General features: G+C 37.9%; 1 protein-coding gene across 3 annotated transcripts in view; it reads right to left on the reverse strand.

Moving 5' to 3' along the window:
* Positions 1-6,609, reverse strand: part of tcf3a (transcription factor 3a) — a 41,201-nt gene extending 34,592 nt beyond the window's left edge. The window contains exons 1-3 of one of the 3 annotated variants that reach the window (XM_073857945.1): positions 6,051-6,609; positions 2,693-2,815; positions 201-264 (exon numbers count right to left, since the gene is read on the reverse strand). In XM_073857945.1, the coding sequence (XP_073714046.1) occupies positions 201-264; positions 2,693-2,749 (121 nt within the window). In that variant the 5' untranslated portion in view covers positions 2,750-2,815; positions 6,051-6,609. The remainder of the gene's footprint in view (positions 1-200; positions 265-2,692; positions 2,816-6,050) is intronic. The other 2 variants (XM_073857944.1, XM_073857943.1) reach the window with 2 other exon arrangements.
* Positions 6,610-17,144: the final 10,535 nt, after the last annotated feature.

Consider the following 17,144-nt stretch of genomic DNA (forward strand, 5'->3'; position numbering starts at 1 on the left):
AGCAGGAGAATGACCGAGGAAATGATCAAACAGACTTCATGATTCATGCTTACATTCACATGCTTTACAACGAGGGAAAGCATATTCACATACATTTACTACACTGAAAATCATTTGTTTCCATTAAGCAGTTATTACTATCATCAGAGAAAGAAAGAAATGATAAATGAAAAGTGTGGTGGTGATGTAAAATAACCTACCAAACTGAGAGCTAGATAACGCTGGGCCTCTGGTCTTTCCATTCGAGACTGGATGAGGGAACATCTATGAGAGAAAATCATTTCATCATTTAATATGTTGTGGGTTGTAGAAAACATCATATTTTCACTCTATAACTCATGCTATAGGCCAGCTGACAAATAACTAGGGGTGGCACGGTTCATGAAAAAAGTCAGAACCGTTCGGTTCGCTTGTCTCGGTTCGGAGCGTGTGTGCGTCGCACGGTTCGAGGGTTCATGGCATGCGCAATGTATGTAGCCTCCTGCCCTGTATGTGACCTCAGATAGCGTGTTTCCCTTTCGCGAATCGCGTGAAAGAAGAGGTGACTGGTGTGGAGAGTGAGTGCTGCAGGTCATGTTACGTGTTAAAATGGCAAGTGAGAAGAAAGTCTGCCCGGAGTTGGAGGATGCGCCAGCGTCGTATAAGTTTGGTGTGTGTAAATTTTTTATTTCATGTTAACGTTACCCATGATGACAGCAGAAATCAAACAATAGATAGAACTGCAGTCTATGAGTTGAATGTGTTCATACAGCCACACGTGACCGCCTTCTCTCCGCCCATTTATCTAATCTGAGGTACTACTAAACACAACGTTTTACGTCTTTTCTGACTTCTGCCGCAAACACACGGTGAAAAGCGCTATTTTTAGGCTTTCATTGATAAAACTAAAGCGGCTGATTTCCGCATGGTTTAATTTTGCTACTAATTTCATAATATGCCCCTCAAAGTAATCAGGACAGAAGTGGTCAAAAGTGAACAAAAGAGACGGATTTAAATATTACAGGTGTAAACGTTATGTTTCTCTCTCGTCCACATATACTCTCTGCAGTATTTAAGCAGTTTCTCAGTGAGAAATCTTAGAGCTATACTGAAGTTGGCAGTTTGATAAATTCAAGTTATCTTTGTTTGCTAAAAGGCACATAAGTTCATGTAGATGGCAATACACATTCTCTTTTGTTGCCAAATAAATGAAAAGCATGTTGAAATCATCAATGTCTGCCCTCTTGCTGTATCAAAATCTCACCTGGCTTTCCTCAGAGATGGTCCCAATAATGTGCTTAGTCAAATACAGTTTGTGCATGATTACATGATATAACTTTTTTAATACTGTATTCTAAATTATGAATAATTAATACATAAGATAATACATTTCTGGAGCGTTAAAAAATTAAAAGAAAAAATAACAACAAGAACCGTACAGAACCGAGACCATAAAACCGTGATACGAACAGAACCGAGGGTTTTGTGAACCGTGCCACCCCTACAAATAACATGACCATGACCCCTTTATCAACAGATAACATTTTACGCATGTAAAGAGGAAAATGGAAACTGTAGTTAACACAAGTGCTCACCAATTTTGTTTTACATCATTTTATGACCTTTCCGCAGTGTACTTGCCCAGCAGTGTGAGTTTTTTTTAGTACAAAAATTTTGGGTCACAACTGCTTTGTCATGTTTAACAATTAAGAACCTTTTAAAAATACTTTTTATACATTTTAAAAACAGGGCTAAACAATACGAATATCTGGAGGGGCAAGTATCAACAATGCTCGGGCAAGCTGACAGAACGGTCACTGGTCTGATCGGGCCACTGCGGAACCGCCACAAAAGTTTATAATTTGCACGTGCGAAGATGTGTGTGCGTACAACCAAACGCTACATTGGTCAAAAACAATAAATACAATTTTAGACATATTTACAGATTTTTGTGCTTTTTGGCAGGGCTAGTAAAAATCTGAACCACTGGCGTGACTGCACCAGAAGAAAAAAATTATTAGCGATGAGCCTTAACAGCGTGTTCACACCAGACGCGAATGAAGCGTTAAGCGCAAGTGATTAACATGTTAATACAAAGATGCGATAGACATCCTGAGACAAGAAGTGAGCGTTTTGGGTGTTTGATGTGCGTAATGTGTGATTTAAGCAAATAGAAAAATTGGACTTTTGGCAGATATTTATGCTGTGTTAACCAATCAGGTGTTTGCTCTAGTAGTGACGTGATTACGATGTATCGAGCTGAGGCAGAAGGACAAACTCATCGTTGCTGCATTAGAGGTCGACCGATAGTAAATTTTACCAATAGTGATAACTAGATTGGTCTGTACTTGCCGATAATCAATTAATTGACCGATACTGGATAAAAACAACCATAACATTCAAAGTAAAACAGTAACGGAATGTATTGTCTGGTAAGTTGTAAAAAATGCTCTTTACTACACACACGCTAGCTAAAGCTGACAAAAATTGAGCGCATTCGCATCTAAATTTCAAATGAAGTTCATCAAAATGTTGAAGTGTCCAACTACGCACAGTAACACAACTGCTGATATAAATCATCATCCATTGCATTTATCACTGCACAACCTGAGCTCATATGTCAAAGCGAGATCTTTTATATCTTAACAACTTTCACAATATATGACTGCATCTTACACACCACTGAAACTATAGCAGAACTACTTGTACTTACAACACTGAAGTCCAGCAGGTCATTCAGTTGGTCCATGTCTGTCCCCACCGTCGCCATACTGTGTGTCTCTTTAGCACTTTCTCTTATTTCAGCTCACACACACACGTCAATCGCTTTATATTCCTGCAGGGAAGAAGTATTATAAAAGAGTTTGTCACATGATCTAAAAAACAAAACAAAAAACACAATAAAAAAAGGCTGTGCCACTTTGCTTTTTATCTAACAATACCCATCAGACATGACTATATTCACAATATAACATGACCTCTGGCTAAAACAAATACACATCACTGCATTGTTACTATACTACGCAACATTACAGACCTGTTTTAATATTGTTTTTTCAAGCACACACCACATCTAAGCATCTGCTGGTGGTTAACCAGCGAGGGAGACCACCAATGAGCCTCCAGTCCAGGGGCTCAAGCCCCAATAACCCACCTGAACACCCACCCGCTGATAAACAAACACTGACACTACGGGAACTAGATGACTATACAAACACATACTTCTACTGGAATTAGCATGCAAACTTTTATATCATAAACCAACTAACACTGATGAATGTTAAAACCATTATAGCAACAAACAATCTAGATATTTGAACATCAACATTTCATTGATCAAAACAAAGATGATAGTTAAATCTGTGCACTTATATTTTAATGAAGAAAACTTTCTGCATACAACAATTTAGCTTTAAATCCCCGTCTGCAGGTTAAACATTGTTTTTTGAGTAGGGCTGGAAAACGACTAATCGCGACTAATCGTTCCCAGAATAAAAGTTTTTGTTTACATGCGTGTGTGTGTATTTATCTATTACACACAGTACACACAAGTATGTATATATTCAAGAAAAAGTTACATGTGTATTTCCCTTTTTATATTTATATAATAATAAATAGTTTATAAATACATTTTTTCCTTAAATATATGTGTGTGTATTTTTTATTTAGAAATAATTCTTATACACAGTACACACACACATATACGATGTAAACTAAAACCTTTATTCTGTAAACGATTAGTTGCAATTAATCGTTTTCCAGTCCCTGTCTTCAGTTTAAACATTGATTTGAGCATTGAACAATAGCATGCTTTAACATCATCTGTTGGTAATGACATGTGGCTTTATATTACCCATCAAAAGATTTTAAGTTGAAGTCCTAGAGGGTACAAAAGAAATACAGACTCCTAAAACCATACACTTACTCTTGCACATGAAACAACCACATCAAATAAACATGTCAATTAAACAATCAACCAAACACTTTAATACCCGAGGAGGTGATGTGGTTTCCCAAAAGACTTTTCTTTAGTTAATGAACTCCTCAGAGTTTACATTTACCATCATCAGTGTACAACACCTCCATCTATCAGCAGGACATCAAAGACTTTTCATTTAACTTAATCGGTTTAACCTATAAACAATAATTGGTAACTTGTCGGTCTGGATCTTGTAACTCTACACACTATAATGAAAGCACTCAAGTACTCATATTGGACAGGTGCTATAGTAATATACACTGTTGTAGATGTCTTTATGGCCATACCATGGCTTTAAATATACTATTGTCATGCGTTTCATTAAGGCTAACCAATGTTGTTTTTGATGGTACACTGGAAATACTGACATTTTTAGCCTCTTTGCACATACCACAAAGTTTTAAAAGGATAGTTCACCCAAAAATGACAATTTCGTCATAAATCACTTACCCACCAAGTCCTTTGATTGTTTTCAGAACACATTTTTAGATATTTTTGATGAAACCCGTGAGGCTTGTGACTTCAGTTTGATTTACAATTCGTTTTCCAGAAAAGAATGAAAGACATCGCCAAAAAGGTCCATGTGTGCCTCCATCAGTAGTTTGCTTAACGACCAATGAGGAGAACAAATTGATGAAGAAAAGTGTTCATTTTCTTTTCTTTGCATACAAAAGTGTTTTCATCGCTTCATAATATTTTTGGCGATGCCTTTCACTCTTTTCTGGGAAAAGAATTTTAAAATAAACTGAAGTCAACGGGACAGTCACACCACACGCCTCACAGTTTTCATCAAAAATATCTAAAAATGTGTCCTGAAGACAATCAAAGGACTTGGTGGTTAAGAACGACACAGGAGTCAGGTTAAAATAGTCATTTTGGGGTGAACTAACCATTTAAACCACGTTTCTTGTGGGCATGTGTCTTAGTAATTTTATTATATTCCTATATCAAGTAACTCGGAGTAGAATATAAATAGTATGGGACAAGCATACGTTACCATTGTATCTTTAGTCTATTACTCCATCCTATAGCTTTTTGGAATTAAATGGTTTACATCTCTTTGAAAGTCATCATTGCTTTTCTTCTACTAATTCGACCACAATCAATACATCTCAACAACATGAAAACTTTAACACGCGCTCGTCGCAATAGAGACCAACAGAGACCTCCAACACCCCCCCCCCGCCCCCCAAACCACGAAACACTGATCGATCCTTCTACAGGAAATCTCTTATCTACATCTAATATCCCAAACAAATACATGTGTAACGTTACAGATAAACCAGGGTTAGTTTAGATGTGGAGAACTTTAACAGCAGTGTATTGAGAAGAAAAGTCTGGATTTACAGAGAGCAAAAAAATGCAACACACGCGCGCGCACGCACACTTACAGGGCCCTGAACTCTACAACACAAAGAAACACACGACACAAAGTTTTAAAACTACACAAGCGCATTGACAAATATTGAATATATGTGGAATAACAGCAAATAACATCACGAGTAAACAACCGCGTGGATTACATAGAAGAAAAAGCAAGGTAACAAGTTATTGGATTTCCAAAAATTGCATTAAGACAAAGTTATTTTTAAGGAAAAGTATAATAAACACACAATTCCACAGGACAAACTGTAAACCCCTCACCCCTCTAGCAAAGTACACACCAAAATACATCACAACACATTAACTTGAAGGATTATTTCATTTAAGCCGAGAACAAACTTTCATACGGCACTTCTGAACCTAAAACACTTTAAAACACTTCAATTACTGAGAAATCTATGAGCCACAGAGTCACCTGACGTCATCTGAAGTAGTAAACAGCTACTAATAGTGTTTACAACCAGACAACAATCAGCTACAAAGTGAGTTTTAAACTTGACGTTGTTGCCAGAATTAAACAAAGAAGCCGTTTCCCCTGGACTCAAACCCACGCGCGCGCCCGCGCACACACACACGCGCGATCACTAAAGCCTATAGACAAAACACTACACACACTCGCCGCTCAACAAAAGTTTATTCATTACAGCTCCCATGGCCAATTCAAAACAAATCTGCATTTACACGGGGTAATAATCAGATAAACGTTTACCGTTTCTCGCTTCAAACTCGCGGCATCCAGCGGGAGAGAGACGCGCTTCAGTCCGGGAGGAAAAACAGAAAGTTGGGGGACAAAAATTTCCCCCCTCCGTGTCTCGGGTCCAGCAAAATCACGGTGCAAAACGCGCCGTATCTCCCGGTAAACTCGAGCAGTCCGCGTTCAACGAGTTCTTACAATATAACTCTGTTGAAATGTTACTCCAGATCAACTTGTTTTTTAATTCTTTCGAGTGCTAAAAAGGTTACATCTCATCTTCCGAGTAGACATTTTAGCACCGTCCACATTGTCAGCCCCAACAGTGTATCCCTCCGCGCAGAGGGGAGACGTTACAGCGGTGTCCGATTTCAAACGCCCAAAAAACTAGGACTGCGCTTCTCACGCCGTTGCTCCGAGATGAACTGTAATCGCAAAACAAATAGCCTGTGAGATACGAAGATCAACGGCGTCGAGAATTTTATCGTGAAATTAAGACAGATTCTAAAAGAACTGTGCAGTACTACACCACCGCGCGGAATGACACGACGCACTAACTGAGAGAAATGGACTGAGAAACAGTGCGAGATGAAGCGATAAAGCCAGAGTGTTAGCCAATGGGGTGTCACGGGGGGTTTGATTGACAGTTTCAAGGGCCAATCAAACGGCTCTTCGGCACTAAAGTCGAACCTCTCTTTCCTGCGCACCCTACCCAGAAGAATGGCAACAGGAAGCTAATGGATGGGAATATCTCGGTGAATTTTGTGTTTCACGTACCGCGTATACTGCGAATTTACTCCTTACAGCAGTGTTAAAGTTTGGGTTCAAAACGTTTTCATATTAAAGTAAAATATTTTAACGTTATTACATTTAGGCACAATAAACGGTTATGTGTCATGTTTTTGGGACAGCGTACCGTGGCAATTCAATGGTTTTCTTTTTAAAATCATATAATGAAAATGTAATCATTATAGTTTGGTACTTTAATTGCCATCTATTTCCACAGTAATATATATTAAAGAGATGCAAAGAAACCCCTTTTATTATCAATAATTTTCTTTTGTGTTTAATAAAAGATGAAATGTTGTTGTTGTCGTTAATCTGGGACATTAGACTCTTATAGATATCCAAGATTAAAATGATAACAGAGAGGTCGTATATTTAATATATTAAGACGAGACGTTTGCTTGCAAAGAGATTATTCACCTTAAATTTGTTAAAACAGCTCAGTGATGTAAAGCCAAGCCAGCGTTCACACTTCATCTTCAATTCAGAGTCAACACCTTGGATAATCTGAGCCATGATCAGAAGTGAAGTCAAGCAAATGGTTTCTGGTCTGAAGTGTGAAAAAGACTTTCAGAGGGCAATAAAACGAAGGAAGCAGCAACATTTGGTGTTTGATGGGAAAACAGAAGCTCTGTCTGTCTGTGGTGTTTTTTCTTTGAGGTCACTGTGGGTTTTTAAAGGTACAGATACCACACCAGGGGAAGAGCTCAACATGAACAAACAGAAACCTGATGATTCATCTGTGTAATATCTGTCCTCAGGTGTTGACTGTGAACATGCAATTTCTCGTAAAATATGCAAGAGTAAATAAACATCAACATTAAAATCCATATGAAATTGAAACACGTCCTCTTTACTTTCTTTATTGTGCATGCACGCTTTATCAGAGAGGATTCATAAAGACACGCTTCTGTTTTATCAATCATGTTCAATCTTTCATCAAACTATAATCATTCACTCCGCCTCTTAAACAATTTTCCATTTCCTCTGATGTCACCTGGGTCAGGATTTATTATGTCAGGCCTAGTTAGGACTAATCGGAATGTTGACACAAGCGCACAGAATCCACTGAAGGGCCACAAAAACGGCCAACTTAAACAATTGTCATTCATCTCCAAACCCCTTTCACACGTGTGTTTATTACATATTTCAGATAGATGTGATTATGCTTCAGCTAAAAATAAGCGAGTAGTATTTGTGCCTTCACAGAAAATGAAGAAGTGTTCGGATTCGGTTTGCTTTTACAAATCAGTAAAGATTATGACCTTAAACGGCAGCATCAAGCATCACTTTAACAAGTGAAGTCCCCATTTTAAAGTCAAACACATTTAAGAAACAGTGAGTTAAGATCTTCTGATTACAGAGAGCGAGGTTTAAGGCAGGAATTCTGGGAAAGCCTGGTGGGACCGGCAGCATTGTGTCAGTAAAGCATTAATCCTCCGGATGAGAAGAAAGGAGGCATGTCAATCAGTTTAACCCCAGTATAAATAGAGCTGTGTCTGTGTGAGATTTTAAACCTATGTGAGCCTTTATCATGTCGTCTTCACCAATGTCAAGACAGTCCATGATATTTGAATATATTTAATTTAAAGTTGAGGATTCTATGTTGATAATGCAAACTATTACAAAACTCTTCATTGTTTAATATATGAATGCATACACTTATATATTGTGCTTTAGAAATGAAGAAGATTGATATTTAAAGGTGCCAAAGAATGCATTGATGTTAAATTGTCTCTGATATCTACACAGAAGGTTTGTGTCTTTATTAAATGATCCAGAGTCAGTTTTTCATGTCCATTTACAACCCTAGGATTTGCCTTTATAATGAAATGGTCTATTATTACCTTATTTAAAAAAAGAAAAAGTCATGAATAATAATGTTGAGCTCTGCTCTGATTGGCTGTTTCTTAGAGCAGCTCCTTCGGTAGCTCTGTGTGTGTGTAAACAGATCTGTATCAGATGAAGATTTTCAGGAATAATCAATTGTTAATGGACATTTGTGGGTTTTTTCAGCAATATTTGTAATATATGGATACAAAATTGTATTAATAATGAGTGTAAAGACGACGATTATTTGATCAAACTTGCGTGACCTCTTACCCAACATAAATATTTAACACAAGACAGTGCAGCAGCAGCGTGATTTATACACCAAAATATAATACAAATCTTAACAGGTTTGTTGACATTGTGACCTACAATCGTACTGCTACTTGCCTTAACAAACATCACTGATGATCAGATGAAATACAGTCAAACCAGAGACGTTCACCTGCTGCTTAATGTGCCTTCACAAATAAGAATCCTAAAGCTCACGTGACCTGGCGCTGATACAGCTTCATATATGCAGGTGTTTAGGGTGAGTCCTGATGTTTGTGTTTACAGGTACATAAATAGAAAGCAGAGAAAGGCAGGAGACACACAGCTAAGAGTCGCTGCTATATCGAGTCGACGGGCCTGTGAATGTGCAGAAGTGAATTCAGGGCAGCTGCGTCTGGCGTGAAGTGCATTCATCTCAGGGTTTGGAGAGCATCAAGCAGGATTAGCTAACTGAAAGCATCCGCCAATACCACTGAAACCATGGCAACCAGTACCTCTCACAAGATACACACACACACACACACGCACGAGAGATTCACTCAACATTAGAATAGATAAGGGTCAAAACGTACAAGATATAGAGTGATGAGCAGTAAGAGACGGTCTTCTTACAACCAGAGATGGACCTCGACAGCTGTTTGAGATGGGAATAGGCTGACAATTGCCAAAATACAACCCATTACAGTCAAATGAAATTCAACAATCCTGAGATAATAGGCAGAGAGAAAGGTTTGCCTTGCCTTGAGATGAACGTCTATCATCTATAATATTGCATTCACAAATCAGGTTTGAGTGTTTGTGCATGATTCATCTTTATAAGCACACAACAATAAAGGTTTCAATCAATCAAATGCTTCAGAATGGTCCTGATGAGAGAGAGAGATGGGATCCATGAGCTTCTTTCTTTGTCATGACAATAAAATTATCTATCAATTCTCACGTTTAGAGTCTAACAGGTGATATGGATCAATATTGTATAAGGAAGATCTCATCCAAAAATTAAACATTGGTTGCATTTGACTTTTCTTTTGTGAAACAGTAACACTTTCACATTTAAACTCATGATTGTGTAAAACAACAGGCATTATCATACTCATTCAAAATAGAAACAGAAATCAGGGTTTTTACATTTAAAGTGTCAGTCAAGTCTAATTTTAAAGCTTCCTAATATTGTTAAGGACTCCCCAACAACAGGTTTAAATGCATGCAAGGTCAATGTCATTTTCTCAAAATATAAATTTAATATTACCCCATAATATACCCCATGACTTACAAGGCACACCTGACTATAAGACGCAGCACCAGCCAAGTTATGAAAAAAAACGCGGCTTATAGTCCGAAAAATACGGTAGTGCTAACATGACATACTGACAAGACTGACAAGCGACATCAATACACACCATTCATCATTAATCCAAGCAATAAAAACAACGACAGACATTTTTACACTCATGTAAGCAAGTATGTAAGCTAACCGAGCCATAGCAAATCTGTAAACAGTAACTTCAACATGCGTTAGCCCGTTGCTAGCGTGACTTAACTTATTGATAAGACATTACAGTAAACTAGACATTCAGAACACTCAGGGGATAATAAAAACATAACGTAATAATCATATTTACAGGTTCTGGTATAGACGCATGTTCTAAATAAAGTGGTTTAGTAAATCCCACCTTGAAAAAGTTATTTTAATCACTTATTCTTCACATCTTCATCCCATTAATGGACAGCTACATGACACTAGATTGATATTGGAGCTGTCTGGCACGTTAAAGGTGCAGTGTGTAGACTTTTAGAGACATCTAGCTGTGAGATTATGAATTGCAACCAACGGCTCAGTCCACAGTTCACCACGGCAGCCACCACAGGACAAACCTCTTGTCGTCTAAGACAAAATACGGTAGTGACATAATGCGCTCGTAAATCAATTTGTCCATTAAGGGCTACTGTAGAAACATGACAGTGACTTCCACGTAAGGGCGTATGGAGATAAAAACGGCTAACAAAAACAATAAAGTTCATTATGTACACCACTGATATTATAGAGATGTAGATTTATTATATTGCATTTCTGTCATAAGATTCTTCTTAAAGTTACACACTGACTGCACCTTTGATATCGATCATTTAACTGACACTGTGGTTACCTCCTCCTGTATATAAAACAAACACTGCTTGTGTCCATGTTGTTTAATGTGAGTCAACTTTTAACCGGTCAGTAATATTAGATTACAGGAAAGAGATAGTAAAACTCAAGCTTGATTGACAGGCATGAGACAAACTTTTGAACATGCAAAGTCACAAGAGAAGCACGGCCGTGGGCTTTAAACCCTGAAAGCCTCAAGCAGAAGATAGTTTGTGAACAGGAAAGCGGCGTTCATTTGACCCAGATCAAAGTCTGCAGGAGCTCAAAACATTCACTATTTTTATGCAATGTTTACAGCATTTAACGTGCAATGAATTGGTCTGTATTTGTTATCAGAAGTGAGAGTGTTAATGTTGTGGGAGCGTTCTGCACCTGTTTCTAGTGAATTTCGTCTCTGATGACACCGGCAGTCGCGACTCTGGGCTTGTGGTTCACGTTTCTCAAGAAAACCAACAAGCACGGAGGGGGACATAAGAGCGCGCACACACATACATATGTATACACCAAGACCACCAGACAAACTACATCAAAGGGGCTTTTTGCTCTCACTAACACACAGCCATGTTCTACTTCCTTTGACACATGCAGATGTTTCTCATGAGCTCATCTCGTTCACATCATCTCACATTAAACAACGCAGTTTTACATTTTCTACAGCTCATGCGAGTGATCTTCACACAGGTTAAAGTTGCCAGTGTGTTGCTATAATGCGCCTATAGGAAGTTCAGCATGGTTGTTAGGGTGTTGCTAAGGTGTTCAGGGGTGCGTTTCCCCAACAACGACGTAACTCGCTGATGAACCAACATAGTACGATGCAGAGTTGGAGAAAATAACTACCTTGTCACGACTGTTTCTCGAAAGCATAGTAACTCTGTCGCACATTCGTCATTTGAACCATGTTGGTTTAACAACATAGTTGATGATGTCACATGGGAACTGGAGTACTAATTAAGTAAAGACGTAAAGTAACATTTTGTATATATTTAGAATGATGGATGTAGAATGTACTACATGTTTTTTGCTTATTTTGTTCAAAAGCATGATCAACGCAAGTCTACATATTATAACAAGGAACGATGCTTCTAACGACAGGTCAAGAGCTACACAAGTTTGCGAATGTTCGTTTAAACTACAGTATGGTTTCGGAAAACACCAAATCCTTGATCTTCATCAGTAACGACGTAACTTACGACAGTAGCTGGCTAACAATGCTTTTGGGAAACGCACCCCTGGGTGAGCTCAAGTCTCAGTCTGTGATGTTCTCAGGTCTGTCCCTAAATGCAATGATTTTCCACCGGCTTTATCCTCAACATTTACATTCATGCATTTGGCTCCTGCTTTTATCCAACGCGATCATTTCAGTGCATTAAAACTGTACATTTTTTAGTAGTATGTGTGTTCCCTGGGAATCAAACCCATGACCTTTGTGTTGCTAGCACAATGCTCTACCCACAAGGAGAATAAATGCAAATGTAAACATCATTGTCCAATCAAAATCCCTCCACTCAAGTCACATGACCTGATGTATCATCCACACATTTAACACAAACTGCTACAATCAAAGAAATTGAAATACTTTCATGTCTCTGCAACATCTAAAGTTGGCATCTATTAGGATCACACACACATGCACGCAAACACACACAGAAAAACTCCCACACAAAAAAACACACACACACATGAAAACAAAAACACATACACGTCAAGCCAAGATTGATTTGTCTGTCCTGGGGCATCAGTTTATAATGTTTGTATATCGGGGTTCCCTTGCTGTGAGTTTTTGGGGATAGCCGGTCTATCCGAACGCCCACGCTCAGGTTACAGTGGTGCACACAAACACACACACACACACACACACACACACTGCTGCGCTTCATACGCTGCTACTGTGCAACATTGTGGTCACGGCGGCAACGATGAGAACAGGAAGTGTGTATAACAGCAATGACGCTCATTAACACAATTATAACAAGATCACATAAAGATGATCCTACAGAATAAAAGTCCAGCTTCAGAGAGACATCAATCACACACACACACACACACACACACACACAATCACAATGTTGCAGCAGCAGAAAACATCACTAACACTTTCTTTCATCTAAATCTAGTTCTTGTTAAGGATCTAAATCCATGATGTGTATTTTGTGTCATCAATGATAATCATACAACATCAAGTCAATGCCACGCTCACCATCAGCATCCCATCATCTCTACAGTCCGGTGTAAGTTTCTGAACTGAAGCTGAATAGAAATGGATTTGTGTTAGGTGTGTGAATCTAGTCACTCAATTTGATTTGATTTCTACATCACTTTTCAAAGCAGCTTTACATGAAATAAAAACAGAAAGAAAAGAACGAAAAGCAAAGAGCAACAAAAACATGACCAGTAATAACATCTGAAGGATTTCTGAAGGATTCTGGCCATTTGCTTTGTGCTCATCTCGTGATAATAAAAGGACGCTGTGACTTTAAGCCCTCGCTCACTGCCGCAGTCAGACGGCAAACTCTGCAGTCATTAATATGCAAAAATGCAAATGAGTGAGTAATTAAGAGCAGGAGTTCCACAGAGACTCTTTGATTGCTAATGAATTCTAATCTGCAAGAAAGAGGGGGAAGGGATGATGAAGAAAGAATGAGAAGCAGTCTGTGTGTGTGTGTGTGTGTGTGTGTGTGTGTGAGAGAGAGAGAGAGAGAGAGAGAGAGAGAGAGAGAGAGAGAGAGAGAGAGAGAGAGACCCCAGTCTAACACTACACATCAATTCAATCTTTTTTTATGAGAAATTCTTTTAAATAAGCAGAGTTGATGATTATAACTGAATGTAAAGTAGATTTGCCTTCATTGAAAGAGAAACTTACTATTCAGTATGCACACAAATGTAAGGACTCATAATTCAGTGTTTCTATTGTTAATATGACATCACGTGTGTCAATTCTATTTGAGATGTTAAAGGTGCAGTCTGTAGATTTCAGCGGCATCTAGCTGTGATGTTATGATTTACAACCCCATTCAGACCGCCAGCAACTGACTAGCAGTATATGAGAGTGGCACGATCTCATTCATTTCAATGGAAGCTTGCCGACTTCTGGCGACACGAGCAAAAAGTGACTGTTGCTGACCGGATGGGCGTGTCCAGTGATGAGAGAAAGTTAAGAAAAGTTGAATTTTATGTAAATAATGAGCTATTTTTAGGAGTGACTACCAATGGGAGCAAAGCAGTGGAATTCATGTCATCCTTCTCTCATCAGTTACTGGAGTTGAGGCTACTCATTTGATTATGATAACCAGATTTAGAAAGACAAGAAGTCTTGGTGAGATAGTCGCTGGTGGTCTGAATGAGGCTCAAGTCCACCGCTTATCCCTCCATTTTGAAGCACATGGAGAAGTTATGGTAGCCGGCACAGAACAAACATGTCGTCGGCTGAGACAACAGTGACAAAACGCCCTCTATACATGTTTGTCTGTTTAGGGCTACAGTAGAAACATGGCGACACAAGATGGCGACTTCCATGTAAGGGGACGCACGGTGGATAGGGGTTCATTATATACTGTCTTTATACACTCCTGAAACTATAGTCATCTATATTATATTGCATTTCTGACAACAGATCCTCCATTTAAAATGTTTTATCAGGGAAAACGTGGGGAGAGGAGGTACTATGACCCTATGCATGTGTGTTTGTAAAGCGCGTCTGAATAAAGTGTCATATTTAACACTGCCGTGACTTCACATCTTTACAAGACAGAGATGATGTGGGTTAAGAGACACCCTGACAAACACTTTTTATCTGTTTCTATGTGTTTAAGATGAAGATGGAGGTTAATTAAAGTCACTCTCATCATCACAGAAGTCACACACTGAACATCATTGAAAAAGTATCAAGGAAATAAATAGACAGACAGACAGACAGACATGCTATTATTGAGCAACTACTCACACTACAAACATCTGATTTATGCTTATCATTTTAATACCGTAAAATACATATCTGTGAGGTAGTGTGGGTGAGATTCAACACAACAAACAGACAGACAGACAGACAGACAGACATATCTCTACCGCCTCCTGTTGACTGACACATGACATTGCATTTCTCACCTCTGAGCAACACGTGTCAAAAGTCGATCTCATCATAAACAAGCTAAATCAGTAGATATTTATGAAGTTCATTTATAAATTTAACTCATTACTTTCTTATTCATCCTAAAAGGTCTCAGTATAATTTCAGTTGCATATTTGCCTAGGGTTGCAAAAAAAAAAAAATGAAATAATCCAGAATGGAAACTTAATGGAAATGTACAGACATTTACAGGAATTTATGATAAATTTATATAAACTATATCATACACAAACAAAAATAAACTTATAAGCAGACATGCATGCAAGGTTATACAAATTTACAAAAATAATAATGTTTCCAAACTTTTGGGTGGTACAGTAAATTTGTATGATAAGAGGAAACTGTCTAGCAGAATGTAGAAGAAAGATCATCACAGCTACATGATACCTAGAATTAAATCTTTAAGTCTTTAAATCTTTAAACAAAAATGATGCTGCAAGATAACTACATTTGAGTTCCCTGCTATAGGCAACTCAGCATTTTTTTTCCAGTTTATATATTCATATATTCCCATTAATTTTGATGAAGATTCCAGTCTTGAAAATTCCCAGAATTTTGCAACCCTACACTTGGCACAACATTAGATTGATATGCCTCTATTTTAACCAAAAGATTTGGAGAAGTCTGGTTTGGTTACTCATCAGCTGGAGTTTTGGTGTTGGTTTGCTTACTGAGAGACATTAACCTGGATAAACTCTGTTAATAAAGTTTATATTACAAGTTTAAAGAGGTCACTGGTTTAGTTTTAAGGGTGCACTTCATGATGTTGATATGATTTCTCTAAAGGTTTTGCAAGGCTGTTCACAGAATTATTGCAAATTCATTTAGTCAAACTCCTCCTCTTAGATAATAGTAAAAGGGTCATTAAAAGGGTCATTTCTACATAAGATGGGAAGTTTAATATGACACCTGTTATTATTTTATTATATCAAATGGACTACATTTTCAAAAGTAAAAGTATATAAGAATTTTATTAGCTTATAATCTATTTCTGAGGACAGTAACACATGCGATAATATGGCTGTTTTTAATTGGGCTGCAGCCCACATACTGCAGACGTCATCAAGACAGATATTATATATCAGATATTAACAATTAGAAAGTCGACTATACATTTTTGTTAATTATAAATTGTTGTAATATTCGTATGAAATGTGAATGTTTTTAATAACCATATTAAATCATGTTTACTGTAGTAATACTGTTAGCCTAATAGTAATCAATACACTCAAATAAAATCATGGTTATTTTTCGTAAGGGTAAAGATTTTTAACTGGCCTCACCGGGTTACACCAGCTGGACGTAATAAAGTTGAATGAAAGCCCTACATTGTGCTTTGTATACATTCGTGTGAAGACGCGCTATTCGTGTTACTATGGTTACGAACTTAAATTTACTGCCTCCAGCAAATAGATGACAAATAAGAGCTCTCCCTCCCTCCTCTTAAACCTGTGCCAGTCTCCTCTCCGTCAACATGAGTCACGTGTAGACCCATCAAACAAAACACTAAACCAATGACTTTACTGTCGGCTTAAAAGCCAGATAATCATTTGCTGATTAATACAAACACCTCAGAGTTAAAACGAAACCTTTAAGAGGTCTGTACTGATAAACATATAAGTATTATATTATGATGAGATAGAAGAACTGATTGGTGTGATCAAACCTGGAACAAGCACACAGCTCGCATATGATGTACATTAGATGTCTCATCAATTTAGTTATTTCTTTATACTTCACGTCTACCTTAGACACAAAATATGTTTAGTTTCAGATGTGCATGATTATACGCAGGGTGTACATCCAGCAACCTCATACTCAAATGATGCCACTTATTAAGGACAGATCAGATGTCATATTAGTTGTATAGACTGCAGATCTAACAGAGATGTTAAAGCACAGAAATATCTTCTCATATTTACAGAAAACAACAGTAAAGTTTAGATTGAACAAC

Source organism: Misgurnus anguillicaudatus, chromosome 2 (genome assembly GCF_027580225.2).
Source record: "Misgurnus anguillicaudatus chromosome 2, ASM2758022v2, whole genome shotgun sequence".
NCBI lineage: Eukaryota > Metazoa > Chordata > Actinopteri > Cypriniformes > Cobitidae > Misgurnus > Misgurnus anguillicaudatus.